The 19,987-nt window shown below is 46.8% G+C and overlaps 3 protein-coding genes across 20 annotated transcripts in view; 2 read left to right on the top strand and 1 right to left on the bottom strand.

Moving 5' to 3' along the window:
• Window positions 1-1,517, top strand: part of Zfp385c (zinc finger protein 385C) — a 56,126-nt gene extending 54,609 nt beyond the window's left edge. For 7 of the 9 annotated variants that reach the window (XM_039087739.2, XM_063270148.1, XM_039087736.2 and 4 more), the window contains one exon: window positions 97-1,517. In XM_039087739.2, coding sequence (XP_038943667.1) covers window positions 97-333 — 237 coding nt within the window. In that variant the 3' untranslated portion in view covers window positions 334-1,517. The remainder of the gene's footprint in view (window positions 1-96) is intronic. The other 2 variants (XM_063270150.1, XM_039087740.2) reach the window with 1 other exon arrangement.
• Nkiras2 (NFKB inhibitor interacting Ras-like 2) lies at window positions 1,448-8,817 on the bottom strand. Of its 4 annotated transcripts, none has more exons than XM_039085611.2 (4): window positions 8,680-8,817; window positions 4,372-4,479; window positions 3,478-3,719; window positions 1,448-3,069 (listed from the first exon to the last, which is right to left on the bottom strand). In XM_039085611.2, the coding sequence occupies exons 2-4, from the start codon at window positions 4,463-4,465 to the stop codon at window positions 2,830-2,832; spliced, it is 576 nt and encodes a 191-aa protein (XP_038941539.1). In that variant the 5' UTR covers window positions 4,466-4,479; window positions 8,680-8,817; the 3' UTR covers window positions 1,448-2,829. The 4 variants fall into 4 exon arrangements, with proteins under 4 accessions (XP_038941539.1, XP_063124805.1, XP_006247336.1 ...); XM_063268735.1 differs by lacking the exon at window positions 8,680-8,817 and adding an exon at window positions 6,714-7,055; XM_006247274.5 differs by lacking the exon at window positions 8,680-8,817 and adding an exon at window positions 5,482-5,723.
• Window positions 8,427-19,987, top strand: part of Dnajc7 (DnaJ heat shock protein family (Hsp40) member C7) — a 36,443-nt gene continuing 24,882 nt past the window's right edge. For 2 of the 7 annotated variants that reach the window (XR_594788.4, XM_006247311.5), the window contains exons 1-2: window positions 8,427-8,602; window positions 8,813-9,097. Coding sequence is in view for 4 of the 7 variants with exons in the window: in XM_006247311.5 (XP_006247373.1) it covers window positions 8,556-8,602; window positions 8,813-9,097 (332 nt within the window). In the remaining 3 variants the exon portion in view is untranslated. Of the gene's footprint in view, window positions 8,603-8,812; window positions 9,098-13,199; window positions 13,358-14,376; window positions 14,480-19,987 lie in introns of those variants that run through there. The other 5 variants (XM_063269125.1, XM_006247313.4, NM_213625.2 and 2 more) reach the window with 5 other exon arrangements.

The following is a 19,987-nucleotide window of genomic DNA, read 5'->3' as shown; positions in this document are numbered from 1 at the left end:
CACGTCCTTGAGGGAAAAAAGCCCCTGGATGTGTCCCACGGAGGGGGCGGGCTTCTCTGGTATCAGAGACCCTGCCCATTTCTGTTTTTATTGTAGTCTAAATTGGCCTTGCAGAAGCAACTCACCAAGACGCTGGCAGCCCGCTTCCTGCCCGGTCCGCTGCCCACCACAGCTGCTGCCATCTGTGCCCTGCCAGGGCCCCTGACCCTCCGGCCTGCCGCCACGGCAGCTGCTACCCTCTTCCCAGCTCCTGTCCTGGGTCCAGCTCTGTTTCGCACTCCTGCGGGAGCTGTCCGCCCTGCTGCAGGACCCATCCTTTTTGCTCCCTATTAGTGGATGGCCACATCCTATCTCTCCAAGCCGGATACTTGTCTCCACATCCCAAAGAGACTGCCTTTTGCAGTTTCCGGGTTCCCACCCAACCTGGGTAGCTGCTCTTCACTCAGACTGGGGTTTTTCCAGTCCCCTGGCTCTGAAGACCACTACCCTCCTTTCCTGGGCCAGCCCTAGGCTACCTTGCATCAACAGATCCCAAAGATCTATGCAAAAATCTCATCCCCAGTCTCATGGTGCTCTCACACCCTGACCCGAACCAGAGACTTACACAGAGCTGACACCACATCATAGCTCCCAAGAGCCAGCCTCTCCTGCCATGTTCTAGAGCCATCTGGACAATCAGTAAAGATAAGGGCCTCAAACTGAAGTGGGCTGGAACCTACCAAGCATATTTACCATGGGGTAGCCAGGTATGGTGGTGCATGCCAGCAATCCTAGGACCTGGATTGTGAGTTCAAAGTCAGTTTGGCCCATTTAGCTAGACACTGACTCAAACAAAGCAAAATCACCACAGGTTGGCTGCGGGGTATGTACAGCAAAGGACCGTAGAGGATAAGAGGCCCCCAAAGTTCTTCATAAGTGTACTGTCAAAGTGAGGCAGAGGTGAAGGGAGGCTCCATCTGTTCTGTGGGGATGGGGCTCAAAGTTTAGAGTGGTGTTCAGGCTGGGCCTGACTGTGTAGTCCTGGCTGGTCTGGAACTATGGACGCAGGCTGGCAAACCCAAGAATCCACCTGCCTCTGCCTCTTGAGTAATGGAACTAAAGGCATGTACCACCCTTCCTGGGTCTGGCTGTAACAGAAGTGGCCTGTCTTACCACAGCTGTTCTTAGCCTTTCTGTGGTTTCTCTTGAACCCCCAACTCTAAGGGGGCTCTGGGTCTCCCTCAGCCTAGGGACTCTCCACTCCACACTGGGGTCTGGCCATCCCAAGTGTGGCGTTTCAGGCTGGTACACGGTCCAGTATGCCCGCAAGACCCACTTTCATGTTGCCAAAGCCAGTGCCATTCCCCCATTCAACATGGGATTTTGCCAGTATCTACCTATGTCTTTTTTTTTTTTTTTTTGAAAGACATTTCCAATGGGACAAAAAAAGGGGATAGGGGAAGGGAAATTTTTTGATAACAGCAGTTGTGGTTTTATTGTGTCCAACAAACACATCAATAAATGAACTTCAAGCCTGAGCCTGTAGGTGCCCTGATTCTCCTTGCCCAGGCCTAGGCACCAGCCCCCTTCTCACCTGTTCCGGGGAGGAGTGGGTATAGGAGGTGGCCTGGCTGTAGTGTCTAACTCACGTGAGGTGTGCACATCAGAAGCACAAAGTGGGCACCGGATGTTGTGGGTTATAAGCTCACTTGATAGCACAAGCCTCTGATGAAAGGCCTGTCAGCTCCTAGGAAGCTGCTACTGGTTTGCCTGGTTCTGTTCAGGCATCTGAGGTAAGAAGGAAGGGCTAGGGGCGTGGCTTAGCCCACCTTCACCGGGCAGCAGGCATATAAATACAGAGTATAAATATAGTTGGGCTACTAGCCGAAAAACAACCAAGAAACAACCAGGAGAGACGGACACTAGCCATGTGGGCAGGTCAAGACTGTGCCACTTGCACCACTGAGCAGGGTGCACTCCTGCCCCCTGGTGGGTATGAGAGGCTTGTCCAGCCTCCAGGGCTGGTAGGGGTAGCACCTTGAAGAGGTTGGAGCAGGGGCAGAGATACACAGGAGGCCCGAGCCACCAGCTTTAGAAAAATCACATAGTCACCCGCAGCTCTAGGTAATCATCCAAGCTCTGTCAACTCACAGATGAAGACTGACGCTCAGAGAACAGCCTTGCTAAGTCACAGGGCAAGCAACAGCCTAGTCATTACTCCACTCTACCTCAACCAATGAGACCTCTGCTCCTGGAACAGGAAGAGGAAGCAAAACAGCTGGGAGACGGGTAGAGGTCAAACAGAAAATGCCACTCCCAGGAGCCTGGCTTTACCCAGCCTTGGACAGGCCAGGGGAAAGATCAGGGTGAAGGATGAGGAACCAACCCTAAGCCAGCACACAGAACTGTGCACTCACAATACCTAGCCACTCTGTTTCAGGCCCAGGCTGGTACTGTGTGTATGCTACTGACAGGAAATTCAGAGAGTTGGGATCCCTGATAGGAGCCAGACCCTGGACTGGGCACTTTGGCATGACAGCCTTGCATCCTGCACCAGGCAGAGGGAAGGGACGCTAACCCATAAGTGTCCAGGTAACAGTGGAGAAAATATGATCGGCTGGGGGCAGAGTGGGACTATTAAAGAAGGCCGAGGGGAGGGCCAGCAATCCAGTTCACTTGCACTTCTTGGAGTTAAGAGAGGACAAAAGTAGCAGTGGCCTGGGCCAGCCCAGCTTGCTGGCCTTGGGGGTCGTTCCCCTACTGATAGGAAGAACAGCTTGCGTAAGCACCCTGTGCTCTTCACCCATCCTGGAATGGGTTTTGGAGTGGTGAAGAGAGAAGGGCAGCTACTCAGCCATCCAAGGAGCCGCTGCCCTTGTTCTTGCGGCTGAGGGGGAAGGCAGACTTGCTCTGGGGCTGGGTCATCTTGCTGGCCAGGTAGATGAAAGGCTCCAGGAGCGAGCGGCGGTCAGCCACGGACACCTCCCACAGCTTCACCTTCTCTGATTTGGCCCAGTGCTGGGCCACGTCAGGGTCCACACGACGCTGCTCCTGCAGGTCACACTTGTTGCCAAGGACCACGATGGTGACCTGGAGGGGACAGGCAAGAGTAGAGGCTGTAGGCATGCAGTGGCTCAGGATCAGGAGTAGCGATCAGCTGCTTCTGGCCAACAACTGGGGAGGATGCAGTTCCCGGAGGAATTTTGGAGGACTAGCAAGAGCATAGAACCACAGAGAAGAAAAATGAGGCCGGGCTTCATGTGTAGGAGGGAACCTGTTAAACCGAAGAGAAGACTCTTGGATCGAATTATCCTATCATATGGCTGGCTACCTCTTGTGTGGGTTGAAGACCCTCTTCAATGACCTTCACAGCCTTCTAGCTCCTGAACTACCTCTTGGCAGATGAGCACAACTGGGAATCATGCCAGCATCCCAAAGCCTACCAGGGACCCACGCTGTCCTACCACTGGGCTCCCAGCAAAAGTCTAGGACATATACCTCCTTCTTGTCCTTGGACTTGTCGATCTCCTTCTTGAGCAGCTCGACACGCTGAAAGGATTCTCGGCTGTCTGTGCTGTAGACCAGGACGTAGCCATCCGTGCAGGAGAAGCAGTGCTTGGGCAGCTCGGCCCCATCCCGGAGACCCCGTGTATCATAGAAACGCACCTGTTCCCGCACTCCTCGGTCTGTCTCGATGGAACCCACATAGATGTCCTCCTGGGTCTCGATCATCTCAGAACCTGGGTTAAGATGAGACTTGAGCATGAGTCACGAGAGATGTGAGCCAAGGGGCTGGCCTAACAAGCTGACAAGGAATGTGGGGGCTTGGGAGAGACCAGACGAAAGTTAAACAGGGATGACTTGGAGAATGAGTGTCATGTCTTATCACACTATGCAAAACGGCAACACAGAACTGGGTGTGGGGGCACACACCTTGAGTTGAAGCTCTTTGGAGGAGGGAGGCAGGAGCAGAGGCAGGTTGATCTCTGTGAGTTCCTGGCCTGCCTGGTCTGTACAGTGAGGCCCTCTCAAAGACGATAAAAAGGCGGATAGTGATAGAAGCCAACACTTGCACAACCACTTCTGGCCAAATGCTATGGTGTGGGGGTGGGGGGTTCTTCCTATCTTGGCTTTAGGTTTCTTCCTTCTAGATCTGTTCAACATCCTAGAACTTGAGGGTACAATGTTTTACTTTCCTTCCCCTCCATTGCTGGGGTTCAGACCCAAGTACACGTTAGACTAGTGCTCTGATAGTCAGCCATGCCTCCAGCCCAATTGTGAGGGTGTAAAAGCAGTGGATGCCTTTTTTAGCTTTTGGGTTCAGGATGTGACCAAATCCTACTGCTTCATTCAATGTCTTCTATCAGTCTGCTGGTCCCAAACAACACTCACCCACAACATGGTTCCCGTACAGGAGCTGCTCAAGAATTGACGTTTTGCCCACAGATGCCTGGCCACACACGACCACCTTGCAGCTCTTCCCCATGCTTAGCTTTCAACCTAAAAGGACAGAATCGGTGTGGTGAGGGAAGACAGAATCCAAACAGCACACTGGGAAGCATCAGGGATTTAGTGCCACCCTGATGTGTTTACTGGACTACTGAGAAGTGAGCTGTAATTAACCTTCTTATCCCAGGAGTGGCCAGTACTTGGCACACAACAGGTGTGGGGCTAATGGCACCATAAAGGGAGGGGCCTAGAGAGTGGGGTTAAAAGAACTAGCTGGCCGGGTTCCTTCCTGTGCACAAGATGTATAGGGCACACCAATTACAGAAGGAAGTTCCACAAATACTCCTGGTCTTTCTGTTTGATTTTGGGGGTGTTTTGTCTTGAGACAGTGTCTCATGTACCCCAAGCTGGTTTCCAGCTGATGAAATAGTTGAGGCATATGCACACCAGACTGTTTTCTCCCTTTAACTCCCATGAAGAAAGAAGCAGGGAATTAAGATTCTTCCTCTCTCTCATCTTCTCCTCAGGGAGAGTGTGCAAATACAGAGAATAACTTGTTTTCCTGAATGATTCATTTGGATGACAATAAATTCTATTTAACCGTTCCCAGTTGAATACACGGATAAAATGAAGATCTGACAAGAAATGAGATCAAGAGAAGAGTGCTTCCGAAAGATGGATTATACATCCCTTAGACTGACAGGCACGGAGAAAGTTCAGATTTATAAACTCTCTGAGACTCTAGAGAGAGGTCTTCCTACAGGGAAACTTCCAGACACAGGCACCCGGGGAGCGCCAAATCCCCTTCCTCCTCCCCCAGAAACCAGTGACACAGAGGCCAGCCTCAAAGGGGTCCCAAGTAGAAACCTCTCCAGGAGAGTTTCCTGTCACCGATCTCCACCCCGTGGTTTGAGCGTTTCAGTAAGCGATACTCGAGAGGCCAGAGGCCGCCGCCACAGACTACCTCTGAAGGGCACCCCTCAGAATCTCTCAAGAGGCAGAGACAGGACAACTAAAGTGGGCCTATCTGAGCTCTGCCTCGCAGTTCCATACCTCCGGGGTCCCCGCAGCACTCCCGCTGAGGTGCCCCCCGGAGTGGGCCGGACCATGGGAGGGGCAGTTCGATTGTAAAGACGGCCCTCTTCCTCTGGGTGGAAGGACTTGCCCTGGGGTCCCGCCCCCCCAACGTCCAGACTTCAAGACAACTTCCGGCGGCGCAAAGTGAGCGCTGATCGCATAGCGCCCCCAGAGGCCGGCGGGGAAATGCCCACCAGACTTGTCTGGGTATAAAGCTGCATTCCAAGCTCTAATACCAAAATGCTCTCTCGCCAAAGAACAGTAACGCTCCATTAATTCTATCATCTATTCCACAAGTTTTCTTTATCTTTTCCTTGCAGTGCTACGCTATGAATGGAACCCAGGGTCGTGCACATACTAAGCAAATGCTCTTTGAACCTCGATTTTTTTTTTCCTTTTGATTTTCAAGACAGGGTTTCTCTGTGTAGCTTTGGCTGTCCTTGAAATCACTCTGTAGACCTCGATGGCTTCGAACTCACAGAGATCCACCTGCCTGTGCCTCCCGAGTGCTGAGATTAAAGGCGGATGTCACCACACTCGACTAAACATGGAATTTTTTGAACTTGGAATGTCCTAGCACTTGGAGGATGAAGTAGGGAGATTTTTTTGAAGACAACATAGTCTACAGAGAGAACCTGCTTCAAAGCAGACAGACAGACAATCTTGGGCACCTACCTTGTCTTATGACTTATGTAGGGCCATATGAAAAGTTACAAGTTAGAGTGATTGGCCACAAATTTACTGTCTAGAATAATTAGACATCCAAACTAACAATTAAAACAAATCATGATGAATGATGTTATTGAAGTTGGGGTGCTATTGGCACAGAAGAGGGGCATTTAACTTTGAGGGGCATGTCTGTGCTCAGGTTTGAAGGGCTGAAGAGGACAGAGATTTTTCTTTTTCTTTCTTTAACTTATTTAATGTATGGGAGTACACTGTTGTTCTCTTCAGACAGACCAGAAAAGGGATCCTATTACAGATGGTCGAGAGCCACCATGTGGCTGCTGGGAATTGAACTCATGACCTCTGGAAGAATAGTCAGTGCTCTTAAGTGCTAAGCCATCTCTCTAGCCCCTGAGGGCAGAGATTTCTGAAGCAGAGGAAATACAAGAACCATGACATTTCTTGTTATTAGTCTGCATTCTCTAGAGTCACAGAACTCATGGAATGTTTCTATATTAAGGGGATTTATTGTGATGACTTACTGTCTATATTCCAACTAACCCAACAATGGGCAGCTGGGAATGGGAAGTCCAAGAATCTAGTAGTTGTTCAGACCCACAAGGCTAGTTGTTTCAGCTGGTCTTCTGTGGTCCCAACAGATGTGCTGGCAAGTAAGCACAAGCAGGCAAAGAAGAGTGGATCGTCCTTCTTCCAATGTTCTTATGTAGGTCTCCAGCAGGTGTGGCCCAGATTAAAGGCATGACCCACCATGCCTGGATCTGGAACTGGTTTTGTCCCAGGCTGACCTTGAATTTAGAGATCTGCTTGCCTCATTCTCCTGGGATTAAAGGTGGGTACTACCTTGCCTGGGCCTAAGCTTATCCTGGCCTCTACACCTTAAGATCTTCATGCCAAGATCCAGGTCAGGAGCCTGTGTCTTCCACCCTCACATCTAGGTCACAGGTGTGCCCTCCATTTCTGGAGTGTAGTTCATTCCAGATGTACTTAAGTTGACAACCAGGGATAGCCATCAGACAGAGGAAATATAATAAGATTCATGACATTTCTGGAGCCACAAGTCCCTAGGAGCTCAGTGTTGATTGCAGAGACTAGCCAAATAACCAAGACGTGTGGAGGTCAGAGACCAGACGAACCACAATAGCAAGCCATTGGTAGGTGTATTGCAGGGAAATGACATACTCCATCCAGTTTTGCAAGGAAGGTCATTCTCTCGGAAAAGCCAAGGCTTGACAACGATGAAACTAAGGATCGGTTAGGAGACTATCTGCAGTCTCTGAGTTTATTTATTTGCTTTTAATTAATGTCAAGACTTTAAGATAAAAGGGAGATTTAGGGACCTGTAGCATGAGGACAAAAAGTGTTGATGACAAGGTTGGAAGCCAAGTGCAATTCTGAGCGCTGTATGGTTTACCCCCATGTTTCATGTGGTGACCAGTTGACCAGATGGATAGAAGGAATACAACATAAGGCATTCAGGAGGGAGTAAAAATTTGCTTTCTTTTTCTGTTGTTGAGAAATGGATAAAAGCAAGTTCAATACATTTATTAGTTAAGGCAGTGGTTCTCAACAGGTAGGTCATGACCTTTTGGGCAAACCTCTATCTCCAAAAATATTTACATTACGATTCATAACAGTAGCAAAATTACAGTTATGAAGTAGCATCAAAAAATAATTTTATGGCTGGGGATCACCACATGAGGAACTGTATTAAAGGGTCACAGCATTTCAATCCATTGAGGCCCAGCTATCAGTCTCTCTCTATTCAGGGGCCCGTGGTTTGCACTCCATCAGTAATGGTAAGGACCTACAAATAAGGTTAGGGACTTTGACACACAGCTTTCCTTAAGGGAAGGGGCATAGACCCTGTTTAAACTCCATTGGCTTATTCTCGTTCTTTTGGCTTTAAATTACAATCCCAAGGTCGTCAGAGAGCCTCATTTTAATACAACTAAACACTGTTGTGTGTGGTAGTGGTACTACAAAGGTGATTAAACTGTCTTCCCGATCCAGACCGCATTTGGCCAGACAAGCGTGCTGGGTCGAGTTTATGAGAAGTAGGAGTACTGGGGACACTAAGGAAAAGGGACCTCACCCCACGAGCTGCCTTATAAACTCCGGGGCAGGGGCTGGGGCGCCTTGTCACCCTTTCCAGGCTTAACGCTGAGATGGCACTCCCAAGCGGCTGACATGAAAGCAGCCTCATAAAAGGGTCCGCGTCATTGGGGTGATGAACCAGTTGGTGCTTAGAGATCCCTGGAGGATGAAAGGCGCAGGGTGAAGACGCCCTGCGTTCCCCTCAATTGGTTGGGCAGGGCTTCCAGGAACTGATGAAAGCTGGGGGACTGGGCTCAAAGTAGCTCTTTATGCCTTTCCTGGGAGGAAGCTGTGGACACACTGCAAAGTCGGGAAGGTAGTCTTGTGGGGGCTTTTTTCCTCAAGAGTCTTTGGGGACCCGGTCTCCACCCACCCGGGACTCCCAAGCCTTACCAGACTCTCTAGGATTGTTAGTTGTTATGGCAACCGGGCTGTCGGGATACTGAGGCAAGCTTAGGCCTAGAGAGGCAACATCCTTTTCTACCCTCCTCCTACCCACGGGTAAAGTGGCGCCCCCTACACACAGGAACCGTCCCTGGGCCCCCGCCCCAGCGCGGAGACCACCGTGGACCTCCAGGGATGGGCGGCCGCTCTGGCCCCAAGCGGAGCCTCTCGTTGGTAGACGGGCTCGAGGGAGTCCCTCTGGGCGCGGTGCCGCCGAGAGGCTCGATGCTCCAACCGGAAGTGCTCTTCACCGCCGGCCTCCCACCCGGCTCTTTGGTCCCGGCGGTAAGATGGCGGCTACCGCGGAGTGCGATGTGGTAATGGCGGCGACCGAACCTGAACTGCTGGAGGACGAAGAAGCAAAGAGGTAACCAGGCGGTAGAGCTATGGAGGAGGCGAGCTTGCAGCTCGTAGCTTGGGGGAAGGTCGACTCGCCAGTGAGGCAAGCTCCAAACGTAGAGACGATGCCTCTCTTGCAGACAACCCCCCCATCTGAGCGGAGTCGATACAGGGACTCCCCCCCCCCCCGAAGTGGTACACTTAGGGGGTCTGCTACCCCCTTCTGCTTCCGCCTAGCGGGGAGCTTGAGGCATGGTCTTGTCCTGCCGCGGGGAAGAAGGTCGACTTCATCGTTGAGGCCGGGTCTCCGAGGGGGTGGGGGGTAGGAATCCCAGAGGTCGGCTGCAGAGTGGGGGAGGCGTCGCGACGTCAGTGACGACTTCCTTAACATAGCCACGACCTCCGACTGCTCTGGTTGACTTATGTGCATTGTTGTCTGTCCTTACTGAGCGTCTCCAAAGCCCGCATTCTCCTCCTTACTTCCCTTTCCTTACTAATTACACTTAGTGGTCTTTAATGTGGGTATTAGGAGATTGTATGCCTACTGTATGGACCTGGTCGCCCCCTGATTACCATAGAAGTTAAAAATGGATAGCCAGAAGGGTCGGACGCTTCTTCAGTATTCCTCCCAAAAGCATTCTTAAGCTCAAGGAAGACAGCTGTTTAGATGCAGTTGGCACTGCTGGGCAGCTGCAGTAGCTCGAGATTGCCAGTCTGGCCTAGCCTAGGGAGCTGCTGAGTGAGTGGTTTTTCTAGAACACTCGGTGAATTCTGACACCAGCTTAAGAACAGGTTTTTGAAACCGGGGTTGGAACGCGCTTGGGAGCAGGCGTACTTGTTCTGCTACCAAAGGTGAACTGATTCCTTTATCAGTTGCAGATTAATTTGGTCCTTTGTTCAGGATGGACTTCAGTGCTCTTAGTCCCCTTCCCGTGTGTTTCATGTGTTCATACCAAGTCTGTAAGGTATGTCTTCAGTCTGAAAAATTTGTGGTGGTGAGCGAAGTCAGTTCAGGGGATCTAGAAATCATATTCCTGAGGGTTTGACTGTCCAGGTTAGAAACATAAGCTGATGCTTGGAGAGTTACAATGAATATTGTAGTTAGCGGGTGTATGGGAGTGCCTGTCTTGAAAGCTGAGTGGCTAGACAAAATGTAGTTGATCCCCTGAGCTATATCAGTTTGGCCTCGTCTCCTCTTATTTGAGTTTCCATGTAATTACAGTGTCTAGAGTTAAGCATCAGCAGCTCCTACATAACTTAAGGAATTGTAAAGTGAGAAAGGAAGCCCCTCACTAACACAGAGCTTAAATTTATTTTATTTTACTTATATTTGGTAAGAATTTAGTGCTTCTTACTGCTATAAATAGGGACTTTGGCCATATGTCATTTAAGGATCTATCCTACTCAGGGTCTATCTGTAGAGAGTGTAGAGGTTTGGACTTTAAACAGGTCTCTATGTAGCCTAGCCAGCCTTGAACTCAGAGATCCATTCACCCGCTTCTGCCACCCAAGTGCTGGGATTAAAGGTGTGCACCATGGGGGTTGGGGATTTAGCTCTGGTAGAGCGCTTGAGCAAGCACAAGGCCCTGGGTTCAGTCCCCAGCTCCGAAAAAAAGAAAAAAGAAAAAAAGAAAAAAAAAAAGGTGTGCACCATGATGTTTGGCTAAACTTTGCTTCTGTGTCCTCTCTAAAGCAACTCCTTCTTAACCTGAAACAAATTAGCTTAGAGGGTATTTTGTCCTAAATGGTGATAAATGGTTCTGGAGAGATACATTAAGAAACTTAAAGGCTGAATGTGGTGGTAATCTCTGCACTTGGGGTTGGATAGCTGCCTTTTTGCGGAACTTCATGTGTTACCTGATATATATAAAATAACAGTTATTGGGGCTGGAGAGCTGGCTTGGTGGTTAAGAGTGTTGGCAGCTTTTCCAGAGGACCAGCTTCCAGTTCGATTCCCAGCACCCACATGGCAGCTCACAACTGTTTCTAACGCTAGTTCCAGAGGATCTGGCACCCTGTCATCGATATACGTGTGAGCAAAACATCACAGCACAAATAAATAAGCAAGCCGTTGTCTACCACCAAGTCAGTGTAACTGTAAATAAAAGTGAGAAATGTTCTTAACAGACGTATAAGGCTGGAGAGATGGCTCAGAGGTTAAGAGCACTGACTGCTCTTCCAGAGGTCCTGAGTTCAATTCCCAGCAACCACATGGTGGCTCATAGCCATCTGTAATGGGATCTGATGCCCTCTTCTGGTGTGCCTGAAGACAGTGACAGCATACTCATATATTAAATAAATAAATACATAAATAAGTAAATCTTTTAAAAAGCCAGCCATTTTATAGAGTTCATATTTTAGACATACTAAAGCTATTTAATTTTATATGTTTACTATAGTCCAGTTCTGTGTATAAAATCCAAAAGAAGATAACCTAAATCACTCTGACCTCTACCGTGTCACACATCCTTAGAAGAGTGAGCATTGGGATCTCTTGGTTTAAAAAACATTGTGTAATCTTTCCATTGTTGAAGATAGTAGAGATTTGGAAGTTTGGAAAGAAATTGTTTTATATTTTTCTTGTTTCCTAGAATACTCCTGTGCAGCCATAGCAGGTGATGGGGAAGGGCATCCCCTGAAGCACCCCTTTATTGTCTGGCACTGCAAGAACCCTTTGGCTAAGTCTCTGGTTACATCTTCCTCTTACCAGTTCACTTAGGGACACAGTAGCCTGTGAGTCCCTTGGAATGTTTTTGTGAGGCCCAACAGGAATTTTTCCTTCTTTATATCTTGGGCTCTAATGGATCTTGCTGCTGCTAAATTGTCACAGTCCCACAGAGGGGTAAGATGGGCAGAAAATTGAGGCATTGCACCTCCTAATTGCAACCTTTTCTGTGGCTGCATCTTCTTCAGTTTCATTGTGTCTAGAGAGAAAGAGACCTTGGGTGTTTGCACATGTCAGTTTGTCACAAATCTTTAGCCACAGCAGCTACAAAAGCAGAGTAAAAGATGCATTGAAAAGGTCTCTTGCCACAAAAACCACTCACCTCTCTTCTTTCTTTTTGTTTGTTCTTTTTTTTTTTTAAAGATTTATTCATTTATTATATATAAGTACACTGTAGCTGTTTTCAGATACACCAGAAGGAGGCATTGGATCTCTTTACAGATGGTTGTGAGTCACTATGTGGTTGCTGGGAATTGAACTCAGGACCTCTGGAAGAGTAGTCGGATGCTCTTAACCGCTGAGCCATCTCTCCAGCCCTATTCTTTTCTTTTCTTTATCAATGCCGTGTTAGGTAGCCCTGGCTAGCTTGAAACTTGCTGTGTAGACCAGGCTGCCTTCCACCTCACGAGAGATCTGCCTGCCTCTGCCTCCAGAGTGTTGCTGACATTTGAACATTCCTATTAGGTCCTGTCACTTAGCTCTTCTGATTCCTCTGTGGATTAGGACTCTGTCTTTTGTTTCTCTATCCGCATTGCCGAGTGCACATCCCAGGTTTTGGAATAGTTATTTGTTTGCTACTGATTTTTAAGCCTTTTTGAACTTCATACCCCCTCCCCTTTCAGCCTGATTAACGTTAGGAATTTGTTCACCTCATAGAGTTCTAGGGCAAACAGCTAAACATTTCTTTAAGTCTGAAAGCTGAATGGGAATTTGTCTTTGACTTTGAAGTCAAATTAATGAGAAAAACTTCAAGTTCGTATGCTTAAAGTGTGGACCAGAGGTAAAGAGATGAGAGATAATAGAAATGAGTTATGTCTAAGGAAAGGGATAAATTTGGGAATACAGAACCCTGAATAGAGCAAATTATTTTAATCCTGATAATAACATGTAGAAAATTATTATAGTTGTTAGTGGAACAGAGGTAGAATATAGGAGGTCTCTTTTCCTGAATGTAATTTAGATTCACACCTTAACCAATATTGAATAAACTGAGCAGTTTTAGGGAAATACTAGGCCAGGTGAGTGGCAGTTGCTCTAGTGCTTAGTAACTTGCCAACAACAGGAATTCTGATTGGCCTGAAGCCTAGCCTTATTGTACATTCCAGCCAATCAGGGCTTGGCTTAGTCATTGAAGCTAGTTTTAAAAAAACTGAGTACTGGACTCTCCTTTACTTTCTTGCTCTAGGACTTTAGAAGACTGGAGAACAATGGTGGGCTGTTGTGTGGGCACCTTGTTGCCTGGCACAGAATCCTGTTGAGGATTCATTGTCTCTTCTTACACCAACGCTTATTCCTCATTCTCCAGTGTTGAGTGATGTGGAAGTTATGTAGAAGACGGTCCAGGTATTCTTTGAAACCGAGTCTCGTCAGTAGAACAGAGTTCAGAGTGGTTTTTCCAGGGGGCCATTGTTTGTACTGGCGTGGCAGTTGCTTTCTCTCTCCAACCGGATGGAAACTGTAGTTCTAATTGTATATCATGATGGGCAAGAGTTTGCATGGATGAGCTTTGAGAATGGTGGTGTGGAGTGAACATGACCTTTCCAGTTTTATGTTAGGACCTTTTCTATTGGTGTTTGACGTGCGGGTAAGCTAGGTGGTCAGATCAGCAGTGCCGACCTTCTCTTCTGAATCTGTTACCTTTTGACAGTAGTGTCAGCAGGATTCTGCTGTGTGCTTGGACAGTTTGCTCTGAGAGTTAGCACCTGTTGAAATGAGGACCCAAGAGAACTCTGGTTTCCATATGTATACTCTGTATTCTCCCAAACAGCGCTGTGTGTGTGTGTGTGTGTGTGTGTGTGTGTGTGTGTGTGTGTGTGTGTGTACAGTTTGTGGCAGTCAGTCCCTTTCCTTTCACCTGTGAATCTAGTGATGGAACTCAGGTCCTCAGACTCAGCAGCAAGTGTCTTTACCCACTGAGCCATCTTGCCAGCCCTGGAAGCAGCCTTTTCTTAATCGTAGTTCCTTAGTACTAGATTACTGAGGGTTGCCGTCAGGATGAGAGATAATACCAGAGCTGTTAAGGTCAAGCCTGGACCCTGGTAGTACTAACAGCTGAGCTTAGCCACCATCTTCAGTAGCCACTTAAAGAGACGGGTCACAGTAAAGAACAGAGAGTTTATTCAGTGTGACCGTATTGGGAAGAGAAGCAGATAAAGAAGTTAGTTCAGTAACAACGTGTAATAGCTAAGCAGTCCTGGTTAAGGTGTGGTCCTTCCCAAAGCTGACCCATCACAGTCTCTCTACAAAGTAGTCTGACCTCTGAGAGATGTGTTCCTCTTCTGTCTGTCACTAGGGTTTAGTGTATTCTTTCCTGTGGTTTAGAATTCCTGAGAGTTCTAGTCCATGAGACCATGTTTCAGCAAATAGTTTGATAGCTTGCAGGGGTAGGGGTGCAAGTAGCTCTTTTGAAAATACTCGTTCCTGTGAGGATGTCCGAGTTGTCATAGGGGACCCAAAGGAAGGAAGGTAGGTTCAGGGACATGAACATCAGCCTCAGGCGAACACTGAAAAGTGGGTGGCTTGTGCTCTGAGAATGACTTCAGAGAGGCTCAGTACTCTGAAGCTCTCCTTCCCGAGAGTAAGTGACAGAGAAGCAAATGCCAGAACCCTGTGTTGCCTGTCATTTATTGAGGTGGCTGCTTTTGTGACTGTCCTTATACCTTCAGTGATGGGAATTATTTCACGATTTGGATTGGAGGGGTTGGTGCATCACAGTCCTGTCCCCTAAGATATAGCCAGCTCCAGCCAGTGCTTGGTGTCCTTCTCTGCTCCAGCAGTAGAGAGTGCTGCTGCCTTGTGTAGACTTCACCACAGCGCCCTGCAATGTACTTGGCTCTCTGGTTCTGCCTCTGTTGAGGTTTCTCATTGAATGTCCAGAGTACATTTTGACTCCCTCTGTTCAGAAGTTTTCATCTTTGTCTTCTACCTTTCCTCTTTGGGAATAAGAGATTGTTTTGGGTTTGTTCTTTTTTTTTTAATAATTTATTTTTTATTTTATGTATATTGGTGGTTTGCCTGCTTGTATCTGTGTATGGGTGTCAGATCCCCTGGAGTTGTAAGCTGCCATGTGGGTGCTGGGAATTGAACTTGGGTCCTCTGAAAGAGCAGCCAGTGCTTTTAACCGCTGAGCCATCTCTCCAGCCTGAATTTTTATTTTTTGAGACAGGGCTGCACAACATAGCCTAGGCTGGCCTAGAACTCACTATATAGTCTAGGCTGGCCTTGAGCTTTGTAGCAGACTGCTTCAGCATCCTAAGTGCTGGAATTTTATGGCCTAAGCCACCTAAATTGAGCAGTTTTAGTTGCTGTGGGGTCTGTCCCAGCTTCCCACACTGCCAGTTGCCTGACACTAAGATCCATCTCAGTGCATCTCTACTGAACCTGAAAAAAGTTTGATTCCCTGGAGTGAAAAGAAAGCACAATAAAGAACCTTGGGATTAAAAAAGCAGGGAGAGGGGTTGGGGATTTAGCTCAGTGGTAGAGCGCTTGCCTAGGAAGCGCAAGGCCCTGGGTTCCGTCCCCAGCTCCGGGGGGGGGGGGGGGGGGGGAAGCAGGGAGAGGGCTGGAGAGATGGCTCAGAGGTTAAGAGCACCGACTGCTCTTCCAGAGGTCCTGAGTTCAATTCCAATTCCCAGCAACCACATGGTGGCTCACAACCATCTATGAATAAAATAAATAAATCTTAAAAAAAAAAAAAAAAAAAAAAAAAAAGCAGGGAGAGACAGCTTCTGGGTAAGGACCTGAATGAACATCAGGCAGCTTTCCTGTGGCCAGTGCTTGCCCCATCTCTGGCTGGTTAGAAAGCATCCACACACTATCTCGCAGGCACCTCAGTGTTTATAAATTCTTTTCACAAGTCATATGACTTTCACTTACATACATGAATGTTAAATTGAAGTTTCATTTTTAGGTTAGAATTGATTTAATTTTTAAATATTATTTAGAAAAATAAAGTGACCTGGTGGTGGCATGGATTAAATGTGAGGCTATTGGGCTCTTTTACTTTATTCTCATGAAGGTCAGAGAGAGTACAACATGAAACAGGCCTTGTGACATGCCACTGGGGACAAGAGGTCTGGGGAAGGGGGAGGAGGAAAGAATTTCTACTCTAAGACTAGCCAAAATCCCGTAAATTCTGTAGGGTGGAGGATGTTTCTAGATCAACAAGCAGCTAGTAAATTTGATTGACTAAAAGAAAGGAGGTGCCACAATCTTAGAGCGAGATAACATTGTAGAGGACAGCAAATGAGGATCACAATCTTAGAGCAAGATAACGTTGTAGAGGACAGCAAACATAATTGCAACATGTGGGGAGTCTTGATTTCATGGCATTTGGTACACTGCAGTCCCAACAGCCATGAGGAGAAGGGAGATATTCCTCCCCCACTAAGTTTTTCTCTAAAATCAAAGGCTCCTGAACACTTCTTTACTCTCAGAAAATTAAAGCATTTTGCCTTTAGACTAATGTTACCTGAGAATTGGGGTTCCCTTTTGTTGGTTTTTGGCTTTATAGATAAAAGAATTAAACAGTAGAGTCAGAAGAAAGCTTTAAATTTGAGAGAGAAATCATAGGTTAGGCAAGATGAGAAATCTGAATCTCTGAAGCAGTCTGGGTGTGGTGGTGCACACCTTTAATCCCGGCTCTCCGGAGGCCGGGCAGAGGCAGACCTGTTCTACATTGTTCAACTATGGCCAGGGCTGTGTTAGAGAGAGGGGATTAACTCTTAAGAGAAGGACAGCAATGTAATATGGGCAGCTTAGAATGTCATTCCTTGAGATAGAACTCAAATTCTGTTCTAACCTGGGAGAGTAGTTTTCCTTAGTGGGGGTCATCTGTCACCTTCACCTTTTCATATTTTACATTTTAAGGAGTGGCAAAGCTGATCATGAGGGAGAGGCTCCATCTTCAGTGACCTCTAACTTGCTAATGTCTGTCTAACCACTTAATAAGAATTAAAAATATACCAAGGAGTGCCAAAAAAAAAAAAAAAAAAAAAAAACCCTCAGCAGGTCAGAAAACTCTGGAGTGTGCCTCATTTAAACCACTGTATCTCTCTTGACCTGAACCATTATTAGTATGATTGGAGAAGCTCAACTTGATGAAACAATGTTTGTGCCAGTTTATTTTCTGTTGCTGTCATGAATGCCTGACCAAAAGCAACTTGAGAAGGAAAGAGGTTATTTTACCCAACAACTCCCAGTTCACAATCTGTTGCTGAGGGAAGTAAAGACAGAAACTTGAGCAGAACCATGCAGTGCTGCTTCCTGGCTTGCTCAACCTGCTTTTTATTACAAGACCACCAGCAATGGCATCACTCCCAAACTTGCCTACTGGAGAGTCTAGGAAGACATTTTCTCAGTTCAGGTTCCTTCTTCCCAGATGACTGTAGCTTGTCTCAAGGTGACCAAAAAAAAAAAAAAAAAAAAAACTCACCCGTAGTGTATTCTAGCCAAACATTTGAAGTAAACATAAGGTTGCAGTGTTTGTCATTTAAAAATCTAATCAGTGTTTCCTGGGTTGCAAATGTTACACCGTAGTTTTCCATACAATGGCTGAAGTAATTTTTCCCTTCCTCCCTTTGGGGGAAAAAATTAAAACGATAGAGCTGATAAAGAGTCTTCCCCTAGGGGCTGTGGCAATGGTTCAGTACACTGGCTGCTTTTCCAGAGGACACAGGTTCAGTTCCCAGGACTCAGATGGCAGCTGACAACGGCCCTTAACTCCAGTTACAAGTGATCAGAACTCTCTTCTGGCCTTAGGGCCCTAGGCATACAAGTGATACACAGGTGCACACGCAGAAAAAACAAAAACAAAAACAAAAACTTTATACATTAAAATTTTAATTTTTAAAAGATGTTACCTGTGGCTGTGTGTAAACACTTGTGTATGTACACGGTCTATGGTACACATGTGGAGGACAGAGGACAATTTTGGGGAGTCAGTTTGCTCTTTCTACCATGTAGGTTCCAGGGATCAAAATCAGGCTTTGTGGTGTCTACCTCTTGAGCCATTCTGCCAGCCTAAAGAGGTTTTTAAAAACTGCCACCCAGGGGCTGGAAAGATGGCTCAGTGGTTAAGAGCACCGACTGCTCTTCCAGAGGTCCTGAGTTCAATTCCCAGCAACCACATGGTGACTCACAACCATCTGTAATGAGATCTGATGCCCTCTTCTGGTGTATCTGAAGACAGCTACAGTGTACTCACATACATAAAATATATAAAAAGATCTAAAAAAAACCCAAAAAACTGCCACCCAGTGAATCTAGTATCTGACAGGCTGACTAAAAGTTTTCAAATGTCTTTGTAATTGCTAAAAAGTTGACCTAAGGCAGAATTGCTTAAGCATTTATCTTAGAGGTATTTAGAGAGAAAATGGACATTTTTTTTTTTTTTTTTTGAGCTGGGGACCGAACCCAGGGCTTTGTGCTTCCTAGGTAAGCGCTCTACCACTGAGCTAAATCCCCAGCCCGAAAATGGACATTTTTATAGGGGATCTATGTTAGGATATGGTGCACTGTCAGCCATGATATTTTAATATATTTTTAAACTTTTTTTTTTTCCGGAGCTGGGGACTGAACCCAGGGCCTTTTGCTTGCTAGGCAAGCGCTCTACCACTGAGCTAAATCCCCAACCCCTAATATATTTTTAATTTAGTGAACTGAAAGTGTGCAAAGTTGGCTGAGGATCATAAGCCTAAGTTGTCTGATTTGATCACATGATCCTGCAAAGACCTGTGTGATGCCAAATGGTTTGGCAGTACTTGTGGGAGTGTTTAGTAGCAGCAGATTCAGAGAGAATATACCTACAAACTCAGGCACACGGATTTTAACAGATGCAATGTGGAAGAACAGGTTTTCAAGGCTGTAGTTTTCTGACTGGTGGAAAAAAAACCAAATACATTTAAAAACAGCAGTGTATATGAAGAGAAAACTTTTTGTTTGCTCACCTTGGTCAGGAAGGATGCTGATTTGGGGGTGATCATTTGAATGCATACAAAGAGAATCCGTTTGCAGCTAGGCATGGTGTCACACACCTTTAATCCCAGCACTGGGGAAGCAAAAGCCAGATGAATATCTCTTGAGTTCAAGGTTAGCCTGGTCTACATATTGAGTTCCAGTCCAGCCAATGCTACATAAAATGAAGCTTTATCTCAAAAAACAAAGGAAGAAAGGTTTGCTCACGCACATACATGTATGTGTGTGTTGCCATATATGAGTATAGATGTCACAGGACAACTTTTAGGAAATGCTTCTCTCCTATTATTTTTTTTTAAGATTTATTCATTTATTATATATAAATACACTGTAGCTGTCTTCAGATACACCAGAAGAGGGCATTGGATCTCTTTACAGATGGTTGTGAGCCACCATGTGGTTGCTGGGAATTGAACTCAGGACCTCTGGAAGAGCAGTCAGGTGCTCTTAACCACTGAGCCATCTCTCCAGCCCTCCTCCTATTATTTTTAAAGAATTATTTATTTTATGTGAGTACACTGTAGCTGTCTTTAGACCTATCAAAAGAGGGCATCAGATCCCATTACAGATGGTTGTGAGCCACCATGTGGTTGCTGGGAATTGAACTCAGGACCTCTGGAAGAGCAGTCAGTAGTGCTCTTACCCGATGAGCCATCTCTCCAGCCCTCCTTCCATGTGTTGAACTTGGTGGTAAGCACCCTTACGGGATGAGCCATCTCACTGGTTCGGTAGCTATTTTCAACAGAATTGGTGTTAGTAATTCACATCAGAGTCATTTCCAACATTCTTGAACCAGAGCTGTTGTGCTTATAATGTTTGGAGTTGACCCAAGGATTGGATGGGAAATTGGATAAGCTATTTTATGTAGCCAGGCCTCTTGTTGCAGGCCTATAACCTCAAGCTATTTAAGTGCCTGAGTTGGGAGTTCAAGGACAGCTTGAGCATTTAGGGAGATCCTGTCTCTAAAAGTATAAGGAAAAGTGTGATATAGCTCAGTGG

The sequence above is a fragment of the Rattus norvegicus genome, chromosome 10, assembly GCF_036323735.1.
Source record: "Rattus norvegicus strain BN/NHsdMcwi chromosome 10, GRCr8, whole genome shotgun sequence".
NCBI classification, from domain to species: Eukaryota; Metazoa; Chordata; class Mammalia; order Rodentia; family Muridae; genus Rattus; species Rattus norvegicus.
The sequence above is the reverse complement of the archived record's forward strand: the minus strand, read 5'-3'. Positions and strand labels throughout refer to the sequence as shown.

Bases quoted from the DNA above. Each gene is read 5' to 3' on its own strand.
- Nkiras2 (XM_039085611.2), bottom strand. From the start codon at position 4,465: ATGGGGAAGAGCTGCAAGGTGGTCGTGTGTGGCCAGGCATCTGTGGGC. The intron at 3,720-4,371 runs GTGAGTGTTGTT...ATCTTAACCCAG, and splicing joins GTACGGGAACCATGTTGTGG to GTTCTGAGATGATCGAGACC. The intron at 3,070-3,477 runs GTATATGTCCTA...TGTCCCCTCCAG, and splicing joins AGTCCAAGGACAAGAAGGAG to GTCACCATCGTGGTCCTTGG.